Source organism: Bombina bombina, chromosome 5, assembly GCF_027579735.1.
Source record: "Bombina bombina isolate aBomBom1 chromosome 5, aBomBom1.pri, whole genome shotgun sequence".
NCBI lineage: Eukaryota > Metazoa > Chordata > Amphibia > Anura > Bombinatoridae > Bombina > Bombina bombina.
In genome coordinates, this window is record NC_069503.1 from 482,687,854 (window position 1) to 482,707,508 (window position 19,655).

A 19,655-nucleotide genomic window follows, 5' to 3' on the forward strand; every position below is an offset into this window, starting at 1 on the left:
ATTAGATGATAGAAGTAAATTGGAATGTTGTTTAAAATTGGATTCTCTATCTGAATCATGAAAGAAAAGTTTTGGGTATAGTGTCCCTTTAATCAACTTTTCACCGTAGTATTTGCACCTAACAGCAAACAAAATGTTTCTCAAGAAGCTCCTCTATTAAGTCTCCATTTTACAGCAGAAGGATTTCATTATAGGAGGGGATTTTAATCTAGCATGAGACTTATATAAAAGGCTATCTACATGTGTTCAAATAAATAGACCTACTTGTTCTCCCTCCTTTTACTTTCAATAGTTAATGGCCAAATAGAACGTGTAGCATGCTCTCCATTCTTCGGGCAGAGATTTACATTTTATTCAGATCCCCATATATCTTACTCTCGGATAGACTATTCTTTATAGCCCCAAGGGCTCTAGACAGAGTCCAATCCGCAGACATTGAAGAGGTTTAATGGTCAGACAGCCTGTGCATGTGTATTTGCATCAGCCTAAAACTGATATTACAGGCTCTGAATGGCATCTTGACAATTGGCTCATAGATTCACTCTCACTACTCCAGAAAAGAAGAAGTTCTCTACAATTTTTAAATTCATAATGAAAACGAACAAGTAAGCAGATGCACACTTTGGGCATTCTATTGGAGACACTTTATCCAAGCAGCTGGCATGCAATGCGGGAGTCAGTAAAACCCTCGCTAAGTTAGTTTGCCGATTGTGGTGGCTCACACATAAAAATAAAGTATAGCCCACACACGAAGGGGGAGGGAGATGTCTCAGATTAGGCAGAACAATACAAAAGTACAAACTGTGGGATCTATACTAAAGAAGCTGCATTAAAAAGGAGTGATTATTTCACATTGTTTTTATATATTTGCAGTTTTTTTTAAAAACCTAAAGTGGTAAGGAAACAAAACAATCTGCAGTTTCAACTAGCAATAGTTTGTTTCTGCAGTTTGGTCAAACTATAGCTGGAATATGGTTACAATGCCTCTTCTAGTTAGTTCACTGGGGGAAAAAAAAAAATCAGCATTAACAGTTGTTAAACCAAACTAAAAAAAATGTTTAAATAGACAAAAATAGTGTAAACAGCATTTTTAAATAATTTGTATAGAAAACTGCATGAAGTAGTTTACTATCAAATAATTTTAACAATGAATGTTATGAAAATAAAACATCTCAAAATCAAGTGTGTGGGTAAAGACAAAAATGTTGAGACTCTTGTTATTGTGTACAAGCTCAAATACAATTTAACAGTCAAAAAGGCTAATAAAGTAAATCTGAAAAGGCAAACACTTGAACATTCAGAGCTAAACTTCAAGATCGTCAGGAGCCCAGTTTGGAATGGCTAAACCTGTACAACCATTAGCTGTGCATTATACAAGTCTGCAACGGGGTGGAAAAAAATCATCTTAGCAGAAATCCCCTTGCCCTTCACAATCTTGCTCAGTAAGAAAAAGCATCCTGATGATTAGTATTCCCATTTTATATCATCTCTCAGATTTGTGAAGTACAAACATGATGTGGCAACCTTCTCTAAAAGAAACTAAAGAATGATGGTCTTCTATAACCAACCATCTACAGTTAACTTCTACTAGTTCATCTACAATACATAGGTAACAAATACAAGAGTACAATTGTAACCTCTCTCTGTGCAATACTTGTATATACAGAAATCTTCCACAACCAAAGATCATTTCCTAAGAGAGGTGATCAGTTTTTGTAAAAAGGTTAAAAAAAAAACAACAAAAAAACAAAACAAAAAAATGTTCACCTTAACTTTATAAAGAAGCTCTGAAGGCCTGTCCACCCTAAAAACCATGTGGTAATACTGCACAATTATTTAAACCACAGAGGATTTGTCTGCACTTTGATCTTATAACAGCAATATTATCTTGTAGCAGCACGTGTGTACCAATAAAGATGCAGGGTCACAAATACAACAATGCCTAACTAGACTGGTGCTTGTGAAAGAACAATTACATATGACTGGTTAAATCACTGTTCTTTTTAAGGAATATTTACATATACCTAAGGTATTTCGTTTTTTTCTTTCTTTCAATAAGTAGTATCTTTAAATTGTGCTCACAAACGCTCTACGTTAAAAAAAAAAAAAAAAAAAAAATCCAGTCCATATGCAATGTATAGTCATCCCTGTTTTAGAGCATCCTCCAGCTGAAGCGATCTATTCACTCTTTATATTTCTAGCGTGCACACACGTTTTCACAAAATGGGGAATTATTTTGCCTTACTTTATAGCAAATCAAAACAATTGTATTAATTTTGTAGAACCATCAGCCCAATCACATGGGCATTAGTTTAACAATAAGATGCAATAACGCAAAAAAGAAAAATATAAGAATAAATAAATGATATATAATATATATGTTACAGGTAAAGTGAGATATCCGCGTAATCTTAAGATTACCCGGGTAAAAAACAGACATTACTCCAGTGGCTGTGGGTAAAGCCTGATGTAAGATCATACAAATGCTTTTTGGATAAAGCCCATCTACACTATTTTTTTTGCCTCTGCCTGGGGGGGTTGAAGGGGGGCGCCCCAGGTGTTGAAGTAGGGCGCCCCCCCCAATCCTCTGGCATTCACCTCAAGTGAACCCAGGCGGAGGCAGTGCATTGTACATATGTTTGATGCAGTGATTTGCAAGAACTATCGTCTTCAAAGGACGAAAATAGTGCTGTGATTAGCTTTATCCAGAAGCGTTTGGATAATCCTAGGATTATCCGGGTAAAGCCTGACGTATGATCTTACATCAGGCTTTACCCACAGCCGCTGGGTAACGTCAGTTTTACCTGGGTAATCCTAGAATTACCCAATATCTGAGATTAATTTAAAAAAAAAAATATAATAAATAATAATAATAATAATAATAATAATAATAATAATATATATATATATATATATATATACACATACACACACTTAGTGTTGATTACATATTTAAATTAATAAGGTAATTAATATACAAGTATTCAGTTATTGTTGCTAGGCAGTCAAGGAAAAAAAAAAAAAATCACTTACCTGGGAGATATCTCCCTCTCTATCAGGAGGCATTTTCTCACTCATTTTGTATTTTTGATGGAATTGAGGTTTTGAAACATTCTGGAAGACAGAGTCATTAGTAAAATATAAAATATCCTAGAATTACCCAATATCTGACCTTACCCGCAACATACATACATACATATATATTTATTTTTTTTGGTCTGATGAAGGGGACGGTTTGATCCCCTAAAACGTCCAGCAAGTGCAGATCTGCTACTTCAGATATATACAAATATATACATATAGTGTATATACATATATCTTAGGATTACCCAAACACTTCTGGATAAAGCTAATAAAATCATACATTTGGCTTTAACCGGGTAATGCTAGGAAAACACACCAACATTAAACATTTTTATTTTGGATTACAGAAACCCTTTTGTTGTACAATGTTTTTTGTTACAACAACAAGAAATGAAACATTTTTCCATTTCATATATGGATTTTCATACGTTTTGTACCATGTTTTGTTACAACAACAACAAGAAATTAAACATTTTTATTCATGAAGCATATATATTTTAAAAATTAAACATTTTAATTTTTCATATGTTTTCTACAATGTTTTTTTACAACAGGAAATTAAACATTTTTGTTTTACTGTGTTCTTGGACAGACCGGACTGTCTGTTGCACACGCATTCTGTCCAAGAAACTTTAAAAGCACATTGTGGGGGGTGGGACCCATGGTTAGGTTCCTAGAGGCATTTGCGGCACCTGAGGCTCCGATTAGAACAGAACTCTCTGAAGCGTATCTGCCCTCAGCCGTTAATGCATGATCTGATTGGTCCGTGTCTCTGTGAGGTCACTGGATGCACAACCAATCAGATAAGATCATGCATTAACGGCTGAGGGCATATACGCTCCAGAGAGTTAATTTCTAATCAGAGTCTTGAGTGCCGCAACCTCTTCTGGATCCTAACCATGTGTCCCACCCCCCACAACATGCTTTTGAAGTTTCTTGGACAGAATACGTGTGCGACAGACAGTCTGGTCTGTCCAAGAACACAAAAATGCTTAATTTCCGGTTGTAAAAAAACAAAATTTATGCTTACCTGATAAATTCATTTCTCCTGTAGTGTGGTCAGTCCACGGGTCATCATTACTTCTGGGATATTATCTCCTCCCCTACAGGAAGTGCAAGAGGATTCACCCAGCAGAGCTGCTATATAGCTCCTCCCCTCTACGTCACCTCCAGTCATTCGACCAAAGGACCAACGAGAAAGGAGAAGCCCAAGGGTGTAGTGGTGACTGGAGTATAATCCAAAAAATTTTTAGCCTGCCATAAAAAACAGGGCGGGCCGTGGACTGACCACACTACAGGAGAAATGAATTTATCAGGTAAGCATAAATTTTGTTTTCTCCTGTTAAGTGTGGTCAGTCCACGGGTCATCATTACTTCTGGGATACCAATACCAAAGCAAAAGTACACGGATGACGGGAGGGACAGGCAGGCTCTTTATACGGAGGGAACCACTGCCTGAAGAACCTTTCTCCCAAAAACAGCCTCCGAAGAAGCAAAAGTGTCAAATTTGTAAAATTTGGAAAAAGTATGAAGAGAAGACCAAGTTGCAGCCTTGCAAATCTGTTCAACAGAAGCCTCATTCTTAAAGGCCCAAGTGGAAGCCACAGCTCTAGTAGAATGAGCTGTAATTCTTTCAGGAGGCTGCTGTCCAGCAGTCTCATAGGCTAATCGTATTATGCTACGAAGCCAAAAAGAGAGAGAGGTAGCCGAAGCTTTTTGACCTCTCCTCTGGCCAGAATAAACGACAAACAGGGAAGACGTTTGACGAAAATCCTTAGTTGCCTGTAGATAAAATTTCAGGGCACGGACTACATCTAGATTGTGTAGCAGACGTTCCTTCTTCGAGGAAGGATTAGGACACAAAGATGGAACAACAATCTCTTGATTGATATTCCTGTTAGTGACCACCTTAGGTAGGAACCCAGGTTTAGTACGCAGAACTACCTTGTCTGAATGAAAAATCAGATAAGGAGAATCACAATGTAAGGCAGATAACTCAGAGACTCTTCGAGCTGAGGAAATAGCCATTAAAAACAGAACTTTCCAAGATAACAACTTGATATCAATGGAATGAAGGGGTTCAAACGGAACACCCTGTAAAACATTAAGAACTAAGTTCAAACTCCATGGCGGAGCAACAGTTTTAAACACAGGCTTGATTCTAGCTAAAGCCTGACAGAAAGCTTGAACGTCCGGAACTTCTGACAGACGTTTGTGAAAAAGAATGGACAGAGCTGAAATCTGTCCCTTTAAGGAACTAGCGGATAAACCCTTTTCTAAACCTTCTTGTAGAAAAGACAATATCCTTGGAATCCTAACCTTACTCCATGAGTAACTCTTGGATTCGCACCAATATAAGTATTTACGCCATATTTTATGGTAAATCCTTCTGATAACAGGCTTCCTAGCCTGTATTAAGGTATCAATAACTGGCTCAGAAAACCCACGTTTTGATAAAATCAAACGTTCAATTTCCAAGCAGTCAGCTTCAGAGAAGTTAGATTTTGATGCTTGAATGGACCCTGGATCAGAAGGTCCTGTTTCAGAGGTAGAGACCAAGGCGGACAGGATGACATGTCCACTAGATCTGCATACCAAGTCCTGCGTGGCCATGCAGGTGCTATTAGAATCACTGATGCTCTCTCCTGTTTGATTCTGGCAATCAATCGAGGAAGCATCGGGAAGGGTGGAAACACATAAGCCATCTTGAAGGTCCAAGGTGCTGTCAGAGCATCTATCAGAACCGCTCCCGGATCCCTGGATCTGGACCCGTAGCGAGGAAGCTTGGCGTTCTGACGAGACGCCATGAGATCTATCTCTGGTTTGCCCCAACGTCGAAGTATTTGGGCAAAGACCTCCGGATGAAGTTCCCACTCCCCCGGATGAAAAGTCTGACGACTTAAGAAATCCGCCTCCCAGTTCTCCACTCCCGGGATGTGGATTGCAGACAGGTGGCAAGAGTGAGACTCTGCCCAGCGAATTATCTTTGATACTTCCATCATTGCTAGGGAGCTTCTTGTCCCTCCCTGATGGTTGATGTAAGCTACAGTCGTGATGTTGTCCGACTGAAACCTGATGAACCCCCGAGTTGTTAACTGGGGCCAAGCCAGAAGGGCATTGAGAACTGCTCTCAATTCCAGAATGTTTATTGGAAGGAGACTCTCCTCCTGATTCCATAGTCCCTGAGCCTTCAGAGAATTCCAGACAGCGCCCCAACCTAGTAGGCTGGCGTCTGTTGTTACAATTGTCCAGTCTGGCCTGCTGAATGGCATCCCCCTGGACAGATGTGGCCGATAAAGCCACCATAGAAGAGAATTTCTGGTCTCTTGATTCAGATTCAGAGTGGGGGACAAATCTGAGTAATCCCCATTCCACTGACTTAGCATGCACAATTGCAGCGGTCTGAGATGTAGGCGTGCAAAGGGGACTATGTCCATTGCCGCTACCATTAATCCGATCACCTCCATGCATTGAGCTACTGACGGGTGTTGAATGGAATGAAGGACACGGCATGCATTCTGAAGCTTTGTTAACCTGTCTTCTGTCAGGTAAATCTTCATTTCTACAGAATCTATAAGAGTCCCCAAGAAGGGAACTCTTGTGAGTGGAAAGAGAGAACTCTTCTTTTCGTTCACCTTCCATCCATGCGACCTTAGAAATGCCAGTACTAACTCTGTATGAGACTTGGCAGTTTGAAAGCTTGAAGCTTGTATCAGAATGTCGTCTAGGTACGGAGCTACCGAAATTCCTCGCGGTCTTAGTACCGCCAGAAGAGTACCCAGAACCTTTGTTAAGATTCTTGGAGCCGTAGCCAATCCGAATGGAAGAGCTACAAACTGGTAATGCCTGTCTAGAAAGGCAAACCTTAGATACCGGTAATGATTTCTGTGAATCGGTATGTGAAGGTAAGCATCCTTTAAATCCACTGTGGTCATGTACTGACCCTCTTGGATCATGGGCAAAATTGTTCGAATAGTTTCCATCTTGAACGATGGAACTCTTAGGAATTTGTTTAGGATCTTTAAATCCAAGATTGGCCTGAAAGTTCCCTCTTTCTTGGGAACTACAAACAGATTTGAGTAAAACCCTTGTCCTTGTTCCGACCGCGGAACTGGATGGATCACTCCCATTAATAAAAGATCTTGTACGCAGCGTAGAAACGCTTCCTTCTTTGTTTGGTTTGTTGACAACCTTGACAGATGAAATCTCCCTCTTGGGGGAAAGGATTTGAAGTCCAGAAGGTATCCCTGAGATATGATCTCTAACGCCCAGGGATCCTGAACATCTCTTGCCCAAGCCTGGGCGAAGAGAGAAAGTCTGCCCCCCACTAGATCCGGTCCCGGATCGGGGGCCCTCGATTCATGCTGTCTTAGGGGCAGCAGCAGGTTTCCTGGCCTGCTTGCCCTTGTTCCAGGACTGGTTAGGTTTCCAGCCTTGTCTGTAGCGAGCAACAGCTCCTTCCTGTTTTGGTGCAGAGGAAGTTGATGCTGCTCCTGCTTTGAAATTACGAAAGGAACGAAAATTAGACTGTCTAGCCTTAGCTTTGGCTTTGTCCTGAGGCAGGGCATGGCCTTTACCTCCTGTAATGTCAGCGATAATCTCTTTCAACCCGGGCCCGAATAAGGTCTGCCCTTTGAAAGGTATATTAAGCAATTTAGATTTAGAAGTAACATCAGCTGACCAGGATTTTAGCCACAGTGCTCTGCGTGCCTGAATGGCGAATCCGGAATTCTTAGCCGTAAGTTTAGTTAAATGTACTACGGCATCTGAAATAAATGAGTTAGCTAACTTAAGGGCTTTAAAGGGACAGTCAACACTTACTTTAACATGTTTTTATATTGAAAATAACAAAACGGAGGTCCGCCTACACTATACCCCTCCTGCCTTGCCGCCTTGCTTCTGTCCTAATCAGCGGCGCTAACTACTCTAATACCCGGTAAATATGGATGCCAGACTCCCCCCACCATTACGTAGCTGCCTTCTTCTTCAACTGATAAGCAAATCAGAATCCAGTCCTCGGACTGAAATTGCACGCGCTTGCAATTTCTGTCCGATGCCTGGATTCTGATTTGCTTATCAGTTGAAGAAGAAGGCAGCTACGTAATGGTGGGGGGAGTCCGGCATCCATATTTACCGGGTATTAGAGTAGTTAGCGCCGCTGATTAGGACAGAAGCAAGGCGGCAAGGCAGGAGGGGTATAGTGTAGGCGGACCTCCGTTTTGTTATTTTCAATATAAAAACATGTTAAAGTAAGTGTTGACTGTCCCTTTAAGTTTGTGTGTAATCTCATCTAGTGTAGATGATTCAAGTGTCTCTTCCAGAGACTCAAACCAAAATGCTGCTGCAGCCGTGACAGGCGCAATACATGCAAGAGGTTGCAATATAAAACCTTGTTGAACAAACATTTTCTTAAGGTAACCCTCTAATTTTTTATCCATTGGATCTGAAAAAGCACAGCTATCCTCCACCGGGATAGTGGTACGCTTAGCTAAAGTAGAAACTGCTCCCTCCACCTTAGGGACCGTTTGCCATAAGTCCCGTGTGGTGGCGTCTATTGGAAACATTTTTCTAAATATCGGAGGGGGTGAGAACGGCACACCGGGTCTATCCCACTCCTTAGTAACAATTTCAGTAAGTCTCTTAGGTATAGGAAAAACATCAGTACTCGCCGGTACCGCAAAATATCTATCCAACCTACACATTTTCTCTGGTATTGCAACTGTGTTACAATCATTCAGAGCCGCTAATACCTCCCCTAGTAATACACGGAGGTTTTCCAGCTTAAATTTAAAATTTGAAATATCTGAATCCAGTCTGTTTGGATCAGAACCGTCACCCACAGAATGAAGTTCTCCGTCCTCATGTTCTGCGACCTGTGACGCAGTGTCTGACATGGCCCTAATATTATCAGCGCACTCTGTTCTCACCCCAGAGTGATCACGCTTACCTCTCAGTTCTGGTAGTTTAGCCAAAACTTCAGTCATAACAGTAGCCATATCCTGTAATGTGATTTGTAATGGCCGCCCAGATGTACTCGGCGCTACAATATCACGCACCTCCCGAGCGGGAGATGCAGGTACTGACACGTGAGGCGAGTTAGTCGGCATAACTCTCCCCTCGTTGTTTGGTGAAATATGTTCAATTTGTACAGATTGACTTTTATTTAAAGTAGCATCAATACAGTTAGTACATAAATTTCTATTGGGCTCCACTTTGGCATTAGCACATATAGCACATGTATCTTCCTCTGAATCAGACATGTTTAACACACTAGCAATTAACTAGCAACTTGGAAATGCTTTTCAAGTAATTTACAATAATATGAAAACGAACTGTGCCTATAAGAAGCACAGAAAAAATTATGACAGTTGAAATAAATAAATTATAGCATCAAATCTTTGTAAGAAATATACAATTTTAGCAAAGGATTGTTCCCATTAGCAAAGGATAACTAACCCTGACAGCAGAAAAAATACACAAATAAACGTTTTTTATCACAGTCAACTACAATCTTCACAGCTCTGCTGTGAATGATTACCTCCCTCAAAACAAGCTTTGAAGATCCCCGAGTTCTGTAGAGATGAACCGGATCATGCAGGAAGAAAATGAACCTCTGACTGAGTTTTTTGATGCGTAGTAAAGGCGCCAAAAATGGCCCCTCCCCCTCACACATAACAGTGAGAGATATCAGTAAACTGTTTAAATTTAAACAAAACTATTGCCAAGTGGAAAAAACAGTGCCCAAAACATTTTTTCACCCAGTACCTCAGAGAAATAAACGATTTTACATGCCAGCAAAAAACGTTTAACCTCAATAAATTAATTGTTATTTAAAAACCTATTGCAAGTCCCTGCAAATTAGGTTAAGTCTATGCATACAGTATAAATCCAGTGAAGTACCATTCCCCAGAATACTGAAGTGTAAAGTATACATACATGACAGCCTGATACCAGATACATCCACTGTATTTAAGGCTGAGTTTACATTATAACGGTATGGCAGGATTTTCTCATCAATTCCATGTCAGAAAATAATAAACTGCTACATACCTCTTTGCAGATTAATCTGCCCGCTGTCCCCTGATCTGAAGTTTACCTCTCCTCAGATGGCCGAGAAACAGCAATATGATCTTAACTACTCCGGCTAAAATCATAGAAAAAACTCAGGTAGATTCTTCTTCAAATTCTACCAGAGAATGAATAACACACTCCGGTGCTATTTATAAAATAACAAACTTTTGATTGAAGGTAATAAACTAATTAAAATCACCACAGTCCTCTCACACATCCTATCTATTCGTTGGGTGCAAGAGAATGACTGGAGGTGACGTAGAGGGGAGGAGCTATATAGCAGCTCTGCTGGGTGAATCCTCTTGCACTTCCTGTAGGGGAGGAGATAATATCCCAGAAGTAATGATGACCCGTGGACTGACCACACTTAATAGGAGAAAACATGGTAGAAAACATATGAAAAATAAAAATGTTTAATTTTGAAAAATGTTTCATGTCGTTGTAAAAATGTTTAATTTCCTGTTGTAACAAAACAAGGTACAAAAACATATGAAAAATCCATATCTATAATTGCGTATGTAATGTCTGCCGCCGTCGGCACTTGCACAAGCATCCTGAATGGAATATATGCAGCTCGAGGACAAAATAATTCAACTGGATGCAGCAAAGCTGCATCCTGTTGAATTCCGAAAATGGCAGTGTGGTGAAAGAATCCACCAAAGGTGGATTATTTCCCCACCCTGCCATTTTCGGAATCCCCCGGGATGCAGCGCAAACTGGATACCGGTGGATGCAGTGAAGGCAAACGGAGCATTACAAAAGCAACACCTAATCACCCACATTAAAGTATTTAAAAAAACAAAAAACGCCTGCATCAAGTATTAAAAAACACCGCCCGCACAAAATATAACCAAAAAAAAAATCCTACACGAAGTATTAACTCCCAAACCACAAAATGCCTATTATCGCAATAAACCCTTTTTACTCTATTAACCCCTAAACCACAAAATCCCTACATCGCAATAAACCTATTTACCCTATTAACCCCTAAACCGCAAAACCCTTATATTGCAATAAACCTATTTAACTTATTAACCCTTTAAACCGCAAAAACCCACAACGCAAATAACTATTTAAATGACTAAGTACAGTACACTAACCTAACACCCCCTAACCTAACATCTCATTAAATAAACTAATACATTGTAAAGTTACAAAAAATAAAAAAAGCTAACATTACAGAAAATAAAAAAATAAATTTACCAAATTTAACAAAATTAAACCTAATCCCTATTCAAATAAAAAGACCACCCCAAAATAAAAAACACCCCCTAATCTAATAATAAACTACCAGTAGCCCATAAAAGGGCTTTTTGCAGGGCATTGCCCCAAGATAATCAGCTCTTTACAAAAAATATACAAAGTTCCACCTAGCATTAACCCCCCCACCCCCCAAAATAAAAGAACCTAACACTAAAAAAAACTAAACTACTCATTGCCCTGAAAAGGGCATTTAGCTCTTTTTCTGCCCATCCCTAATCTAAATAAAACAAATCCCCCCAAAAAACACCCTTAAAAAATCCTAAGTCTAACCCCCAGGTTGGTACTCACGGTTCCTGAAATCCGGCGGAGAAGGTCCTGTTCCAGGCGGTGAAGTTTTCTTCCAAGTGCAACCTCTTCTTCTTCCAGGAACATCCTGCGCGGAGCGGTGCTAAAGACTGAAGACCGGCGACCGCGGAGCCATGGAACGTGGAGGATCCTCTTCTTACGATCTCCGCCATACACTGAATAGTGAATTCAAGGTACGCGATCAAAGATGGCATCCCTTGAATTCCTATTGGCTGATTTGAGTCTTCCAATTCAAATCAGCCAATAGGATGAAAGCTACTCAAATCCTATTGGCTGTTTAAATTAGCCACTAGCATGAGAGCAAGTGAAATTATATTGGCTGATTTGAATAGGGGGGTGGGGGAGTTTAATGTTAGGTGGGACTTTGTATATTTTTTGTAAAAGAGAATGGATTAGGGATGGGCAGTAAAAGAGCTAAATGCCCTTTTAAGGGCAATGCCCAAACAAATGCCCTTTTCAGGGCAATGGGTAGATTAGGTTATTTTAGTGTTAGGTTTATTTTGGGGGTTGGGGGGGTTTAATGTTAGGTGGGACTTATATGTATATTTTTATAGGAGGGTGTTTTTATTTTGTTTTGTTTTTTTTATTTTCATAGGGATTAGGTTTAATTTTGTTAAATTTGGTTATTTGATTTTTTTTATTTCCTGTAATGTTAGCTTTTTTAGTTTAAAAAATAATTAGACTGCCCTCTGGGCAGGCTTATCCACTAGTATGAAATACTAATACTTTCCTGTTGTTGTAACAAAAACATTGTATATAAGTGTTTGTGTAATCCAAAATAAAAATGTTTAATTTATTGTTGGTGTGTTTTCCTAGCATTACCCAGGTAAAGCCAAATGTATGACTTTATTAGCTTTATCCAGAAGTGTTTGGGTAATCCTAGGATTACCCGGGTAAGGCCAAAGTATGATCTTATTTTGGGCTTTACCCACAGCCATTGGGTAATCCTAGGATTACCCGGAATTTTGGCTTTACCAGTAACACATATATATATATATATATATATATATATATATATATATATATATATATATATATATATATATATATATATATATATATATATATATATATATATATATATATATATATATATATACACACACACATATACACATACACACATATACAGACACACATCATAGTATTGATTACATATTTAAATTAATAACATAATTAATATACAAGTATCATTCAGTTATTATTTCAAGGCAGCCACAGGGGAAAAAAAACACTTACCTGATAGATATCTCTCTCTCTATCAGGAGGCATTTTCTCACTCATTTTGTATTTTTGTTGGAAATGAGGTTTTGAAACATTCTGGAAAACAGAGTCATTAGTAAAATATATACTTAATAAGATCATCAAAAAATTGGTTAAATCAAAAAGCTAATGTTCTAATGTTACTAAGAAACATTTCCAATATCAACCTGCTGTCTGACTTTGCAAGATTAAAAAACACTTATTTTGTGTTTATGCCAGCTGGAAATAAAATTACATTACTGAGTGCCTAAGTACTTTAGCAAAAAAGAATCCTTGTGGTACAGCACAAAAATATATGAGCCTGGTTTCAAATCGCATTAAATGGCCCATATTAATCTGCCCTCTTTTCATGTAATTTAACTCTATAAATTTGGAAATGCACCCTGCTGACTTCTCAAAGATAACCCTGCTGTATTTACCATGCATTACAAATCCATTAAAAAATGGGAAAACATACTCAAACCAACATTCAATTCATCAAAAACAATGTGTTACATAGTTTAGGTGCTCATCTGATGAAAAATCTAAAATAAACTTTTGCTCTATATGGGAACTGCCAATGCATCCATGAGGACACATAAAACACAATAAATTATAATAGATAGATAGATAGATAGATAGATATACACACACACACATACACGTAGCCCGGGGTTAGGTTCCAGAAGGAATGGTTGCAAATTTAAACAGTTGTAAATTGAAACCCAGTTTATAATGTAAGTCAATGGGAAGTGAGAGAGTTAGGTTCCAGGCCCCTCTAAAAATGTATATAAGTAACACCTAATACATTATTTTTAAAGCTTTGAAATGAAGACTTTAAATGCTAAACAATTAAATAATCAACAACAGACTATATCATCAAACTAAGTTTACTGAAAAAAAAACATTTTTTTTTTTACTTGCATTTTTCTGCAAACAGTTCTCTGCATTGTTAGCATGCTAGATAATATTGGGTATGCACCTATTCTACGCATTTCAATCTGGACTGATTAAGCAGTTAGGCACCCTCACATCAAGCAGCTGGACAGGAAGATAATAGGGAAGTGGCTGTTAGATCTTGTTGCTTTAAAAGCTGCTTTATAGCTAAGGTCTGTTCTGTGTACACAGATTAATTTCAGTATGATAAGCTTGCATAACTTTGCTGCAACACAAGCGGACAGTTCCACCTACTGGCTATTTTAATTAGTGCACTGCTTTTTAATAGCAGTCACATGACTTGAAAAATAAAAAAGGTTGTTATTCTGAACCTATGAAAATTGAACCGGTTTAAACCAAGGGCCCTGTGTGTGTGTGTATGTATATATATATATATATATATATATATATATATATATATATATATATATATATATATATATACACACACATACAGGGAGTGCAGAATTATTAGGCAAGTTGTATTTTTGAGGATTAATTTTATTATTGAACAACAACCATGTTCTCAATGAACCCAAAAAACTAATTAATATCAAAGCTGAATAGTTTTGGAAGTAGTTTTTAGTTTGTTTTTAGTTATAGCTATTTTAGGGGGATATCTGTGTGTGCAGGTGACTATTACTGTGCATAATTATTAGGCAACTTAACAAAAAACAAATATATACCCATTTCAATTATTTTTACCAGTGAAACCAATATAACATCTCAACATTCACAAATATACATTTCTGACATTCAAAAACAAAACAAAAACAAATCAGTGACCAATATAGCCACCTTTCTTTGCAAGGACACTCAAAAGCCTGTCATCCATGGATTCTGTCAGTGTTTTGATCTGTTCACCATCAACATTGCGTGCAGCAGCAACCACAGCCTCCCAGACACTGTTCAGAGAGGTGTACTGTTTTCCCTCCTTGTAAATCTCACATTTGATGATGGACCACAGGTTCTCAATGGGGTTCAGATCAGGTGAACAAGGAGGCCATGTCATTAGATTTTCTTCTTTTATACCCTTTCTTGCCAGCCACGCTGTGGAGTACTTGGACGCGTGTGATGGAGCATTGTCCTGCATGAAAATCATGTTTTTCTTGAAGGATGCAGACTTCTTCCTGTACCACTGCTTGAAGAAGGTGTCTTCCAGAAACTAGCAGTAGGACTGGGAGTTGAGCTTGACTCCATCCTCAACCCGAAAAGGTCCCACAAGCTCATCTTTGATGATACCAGCCCAAACCAGTACTCCACCTCCACCTTGCTGGCGTCTGAGTCGGACTGGAGCTCTCTGCCCTTTACCAATCCAGCCACGGGCCCATCCATCTGGCCCATCAAGACTCACTCTCATTTCATCAGTCCATAAAACCTTAGAAAAATCAGTCTTGAGATATTTCTTGGCCCAGTCTTGACGTTTCAGCTTGTATGTCTTGTTCAGTGGTGGTCGTCTTTCAGCCTTTCTTACCTTGGCCATGTCTCTGAGTATTGCACACCTTGTGCTTTTGGGCACTCCAGTGATGTTGCAGCTCTGAAATATGGCCAAACTGGTGGCAAGTGGCATCTTGGCAGCTGCACGCTTGACTTTTCTCAGTTCATGGGCAGTTATTTTGCGCCTTGGTTTTTCCACACGCTTCTTGTGACCCTGTTGACTATTTTGAATGAAACGCTTGATTGTTCGATGATCACGCTTCAGAAGCTTTGCAATTTTAAGAGTGCTGCATCCCTCTGCAAGATATCTCACTATTTTTTACTTTTCTGAGCCTGTCAAGTCCTTCTTTTGACCCATTTTGCCAAAGGAAAGGAAGTTGCCTAATAATTATGCACACCTGATATAGGGTGTTGATGTCATTAGAGCACACCCCTTCTCATTACAGAGATGCACATCACCTAATATGCTTAATTGGTAGTAGGCTTTCAAGCCTATACAGCTTGGAGTAAGACAACATGCATAAAGAGGATGATGTGGTCAAAATACTAATTTGCCTAATAATTCTGCACTCCCTGTACATATACACACACCTCAGCAGTAACAATGAAAGGGGGGGAAAAAATCACTCACTGGTCTTCAAATTCACATACAATTTATTGTGACATTTCATGGCAATCCCAAAATCTCACGTTAGTACCCAGAAAAGTCACAATAAAATTTTGCACCTCCCCTTTTCTGCTTAATATTGGCGTCCTTGGAATTTACTGATATGTGGCTGTAAACCCTGACAGGTGACTGTTAAAGTAAGTCTCCCCCAAACTTTTGTGTGTAAATATTATATACAGACACACCGCCAGTTCAATTTGCAATGATTCACAGCAGTCACTGTTCCTTGTGGCTGCTTAACTGAAATCAGTTTTTGCCCCCTGCATTTACAGTACAGCTTTGTGAGTGTACAGTGTACAGCAAATGTGAGTAGTTTGCCATTTGTTTTCTTTCTTAAAGAACCTGTACAAGATATTGATATTATGCAGTTTAAAAAAGCAGTGACAAATATTTTTCCATGTTGGCCTTTTTAATATTAGGCTAACAGGAGGTGTATGTCTCTGCATACTGTTAAAAAAAATATCCTTTATGGGGCGGAGCCTGGCCGTGCCGGAACATGGCCGCACTGAGATAGAGCTCCGGTCTGGATAACTCATTTCCCTCATATTGATACCGGCCACCGATGCTGCAGACGGCCTCAATCCACATCTAAAGATACCCTGCGTTCGTGGGACCCTGAGGGGAGCTATGCCGTGACCGCAGGTCTGTAATCAACACTTTATATAGCTGCGCTCATACACTCACGGGGACCGGCGCCATCTTGCCAAATATTATAAACAGCCCTCCCGGTCCCTGTGTGGGTGAATGGAGCGGCAGAGGTGGAAACATATCCAGCACAGGGCGCACTGTCAAATAGCCCTGTAGGCTACAAATGGACAATTCGGCTGACACTGCCGCACATAACCTAAACGGGTAAACATCACTAAGCATGCCGCGACCTGAGCCATAATCCCACGTGGCGTAGGCCCGTTATTCTAAATATGCGGCTGGATGACATATAAAAGAACTTCCTGACACCACAACGGGGGCACAGCAATAGCGCAAATTAGAAACAAGTGACTTAAAAACCAGGCATGATATCCACGATCCCCACATGAAAGGCTTAGATACAAGGGAGGGAAAATAAACAAATATCCACAGTCTTATATCATCATTACTCTGGTATACTGAACTGCAGAGCGGTTAGTTTGTACAAGAACAAGGGAGATATTGTGCATCACCTACATCCATACTGGTGAAGGGGATCAGTGTACTTCTAAGAGTGACAGAAAAAGGGAGAAAGGAGAATGGCATCAAGAAAGGGCCCAAAAATGGATAAAGCTAATAAACAAGCAACGCTGCCTGTGTCTGTGAGCAACTTTTTCTGCACCAATGACACGACTAATACGGAGCAAAGAGACACAGGGAGCAACACACAGACTCCTACAGATAACACTCAACAGCAAGTGGCCCCAGTGGAGCTCATGAACCAGCTAAAATCTGATATTGCCAATCTCCCTTAAAAAACAGACTTTGATTCCTTAAAGAATTTAATTAAAACGGAGCTTACAACTATAAGAAAAGAGGTCTCTGAGATTGGGCTTAGGCTGGAAGATATAGAGGAGACACAGGAGACACTGAATACCCTGACCGACTCAATTACAACACAAGCTAACATACATGAAGCTAAATTGTCCGCACTACAGGACAGACTAGACGATATGGACAATAGAAACCGCAGAAATAATCTAAGGATCCGCGGTATACCAGAGAAAATCACTAACGCTGAGTTGGAAACTTATGTCCAAGATCTGTTTCGTCATCTGAAGAAAGACCAGCAAGCCCCAAATGTGGAATTAGATAGGGTCCATAGGGCCCTTAGACCTCCCCCACCAGACAAGGCCCCCCCGCGGGACGTGATACTGAGGTTCCTACGATACAAAGATAAAGAGGAGGTGTGGGCTGCTGCCCGCCAACTAAGAGACATATTATACATGGATCACAATCTACAAATCTACCTGGACCTGAGCCCCAACACGCTGCAGAGGAGAAGAGACATTGCTTTTATAACTAGAGTGCTCAGGGACAAGAAGATTAAATATCGCTGGGGGTACCCCTTTAGCTTGGTAGTTTCATTTGACGGCAAGTCCTTTACCTATAAAGAACCACACGACCTAGAGACTCTTTCTAAGGGACTAAACATAACCTTCAACACTCCCCCAGACTTTGAACCCCAGGGGAGCAAAGATCTCGGGGAGCAATCAGATCAGAGCTCACTTCAGGGAAGAAATCGGTGGCAGCTGGTGAGCTCTGGCAAACGAAAAAAGGACAGAAATGAATCTGTTAACAAAAATGCCATGATTTCTACCGTCCAAGAGACATGAAGCGGAACACTGATGGGTGAGATTGTATTTAATTTCAAATTTTCTAAAAAATGAATATGCAATTTACTTCTGTGGGGAGGTGAAGAGTTAAACATTATGCCTAAACAAGCTGGTTTTGTGAAATGTTGTGTGTTCTGTGGGGTGGTTGGGAAGTACATTCACATGAGAGGGAGATGCTGTTGTTTAGCATTCCTCCTTCTTTACCTTTTTCCTTGCACTGAATTATTATTTTGTTCTTACAGTTCACTGTTTAATGGTTGTTTTTACAAGTTTATTATATGTTTTTGTTAGTTTTGTAGTTTTTCATAGACTGACGTCCAAATATCACAATTTCCAAACTAGTGGGGGGCGCGTGACATCTTGGGGGATTTACTGTATACGCATTCATCAGACAGGGACCCGGGGCGATTATGGGTGCTTTCAACACTACATAAAACATGGAATCAATAAATAAGCAAAAGGGAATCACCTTCATTACCATTAACGCAAAGGGCCTTAATAGTCCATCTAAGAGACACGTAGCTATGAGAGATTTTAAGGAAAGGAAGGGTGACGTGGTCTTTATACAAGAAACGCACTTCTTAAAAAATAGAGAACCCCAGACGTTTAAATACAAATTTGGAGACTCTTATTACGCTTCCAACAACACCAAAAAGGGTGGGGTAGGCATACTGTTTAGGAAAGGTATAGCATTTCAGGCCCACAAGTGCATAAAGGATACTTCAGGGAGATACCTTATTCTAGTGGGCAAGCTGTTTCATAAACAGGTAACACTGGTCAACGCCTACGCGCCAAACACATCACAAGACACATTTTTTAAATCTTTAACTAACGCCATACTAGACGCAGCGAGGGGCACCTTGATAGTATGTGGAGACCTCAATTGTACATTAGACCCCACAATGGACAACTCCACAGGGACATCCTCTACCACACACGCAATCATTAACAAGCTAAAAAAGTGCCTTAGAGATTTAGCCCTTCATGACACATGGAGAATACTCAATAGAACAGCGAAAGATTACACATTCTATTCCCACCCTCATGTTAGATATTCCAGGATAGATTACATCCTCACGGATGTTACTAGTCTGGCAATGGTTGAGAACTGTAGGATACTCCCCACATCTTGGACTGACCACTCCATGGTCCGCTGTAAAATGCATTGGGATACCAGGGAGGGTACTAGCTACCTATGGAAGTTGGATGACAGACTCCTTGATGACCCAACATACACAGTAAAAATAGAGAAAGCTTTGGTTGAATTCTTCCAGTTTAATTCCAATTCAGACACTGACATTAAATACTGATGGGGAGCCCATAAGGCGGTTCTTAGGGGGGAATTC

General features: G+C 39.8%; 1 protein-coding gene across 6 annotated transcripts in view; it reads right to left on the reverse strand.

Moving 5' to 3' along the window:
* The window catches only part of LOC128660495 (uncharacterized), a 422,478-nt gene that overhangs the window by 394,691 nt on the left and 8,132 nt on the right, over window positions 1–19,655 (reverse strand). For 5 of the 6 annotated variants that reach the window (XM_053714388.1, XM_053714387.1, XM_053714386.1 and 2 more), the window contains 2 exons: window positions 12,964–13,044; window positions 3,034–3,114 (listed from right to left, as the gene is read on the reverse strand). In XM_053714388.1, the coding sequence (XP_053570363.1) occupies window positions 3,034–3,114; window positions 12,964–13,044 (162 nt within the window). Of the gene's footprint in view, window positions 1–3,033; window positions 3,115–12,963; window positions 13,045–19,655 lie in introns of those variants that run through there. The other variant, XM_053714389.1, reaches the window with a different exon arrangement.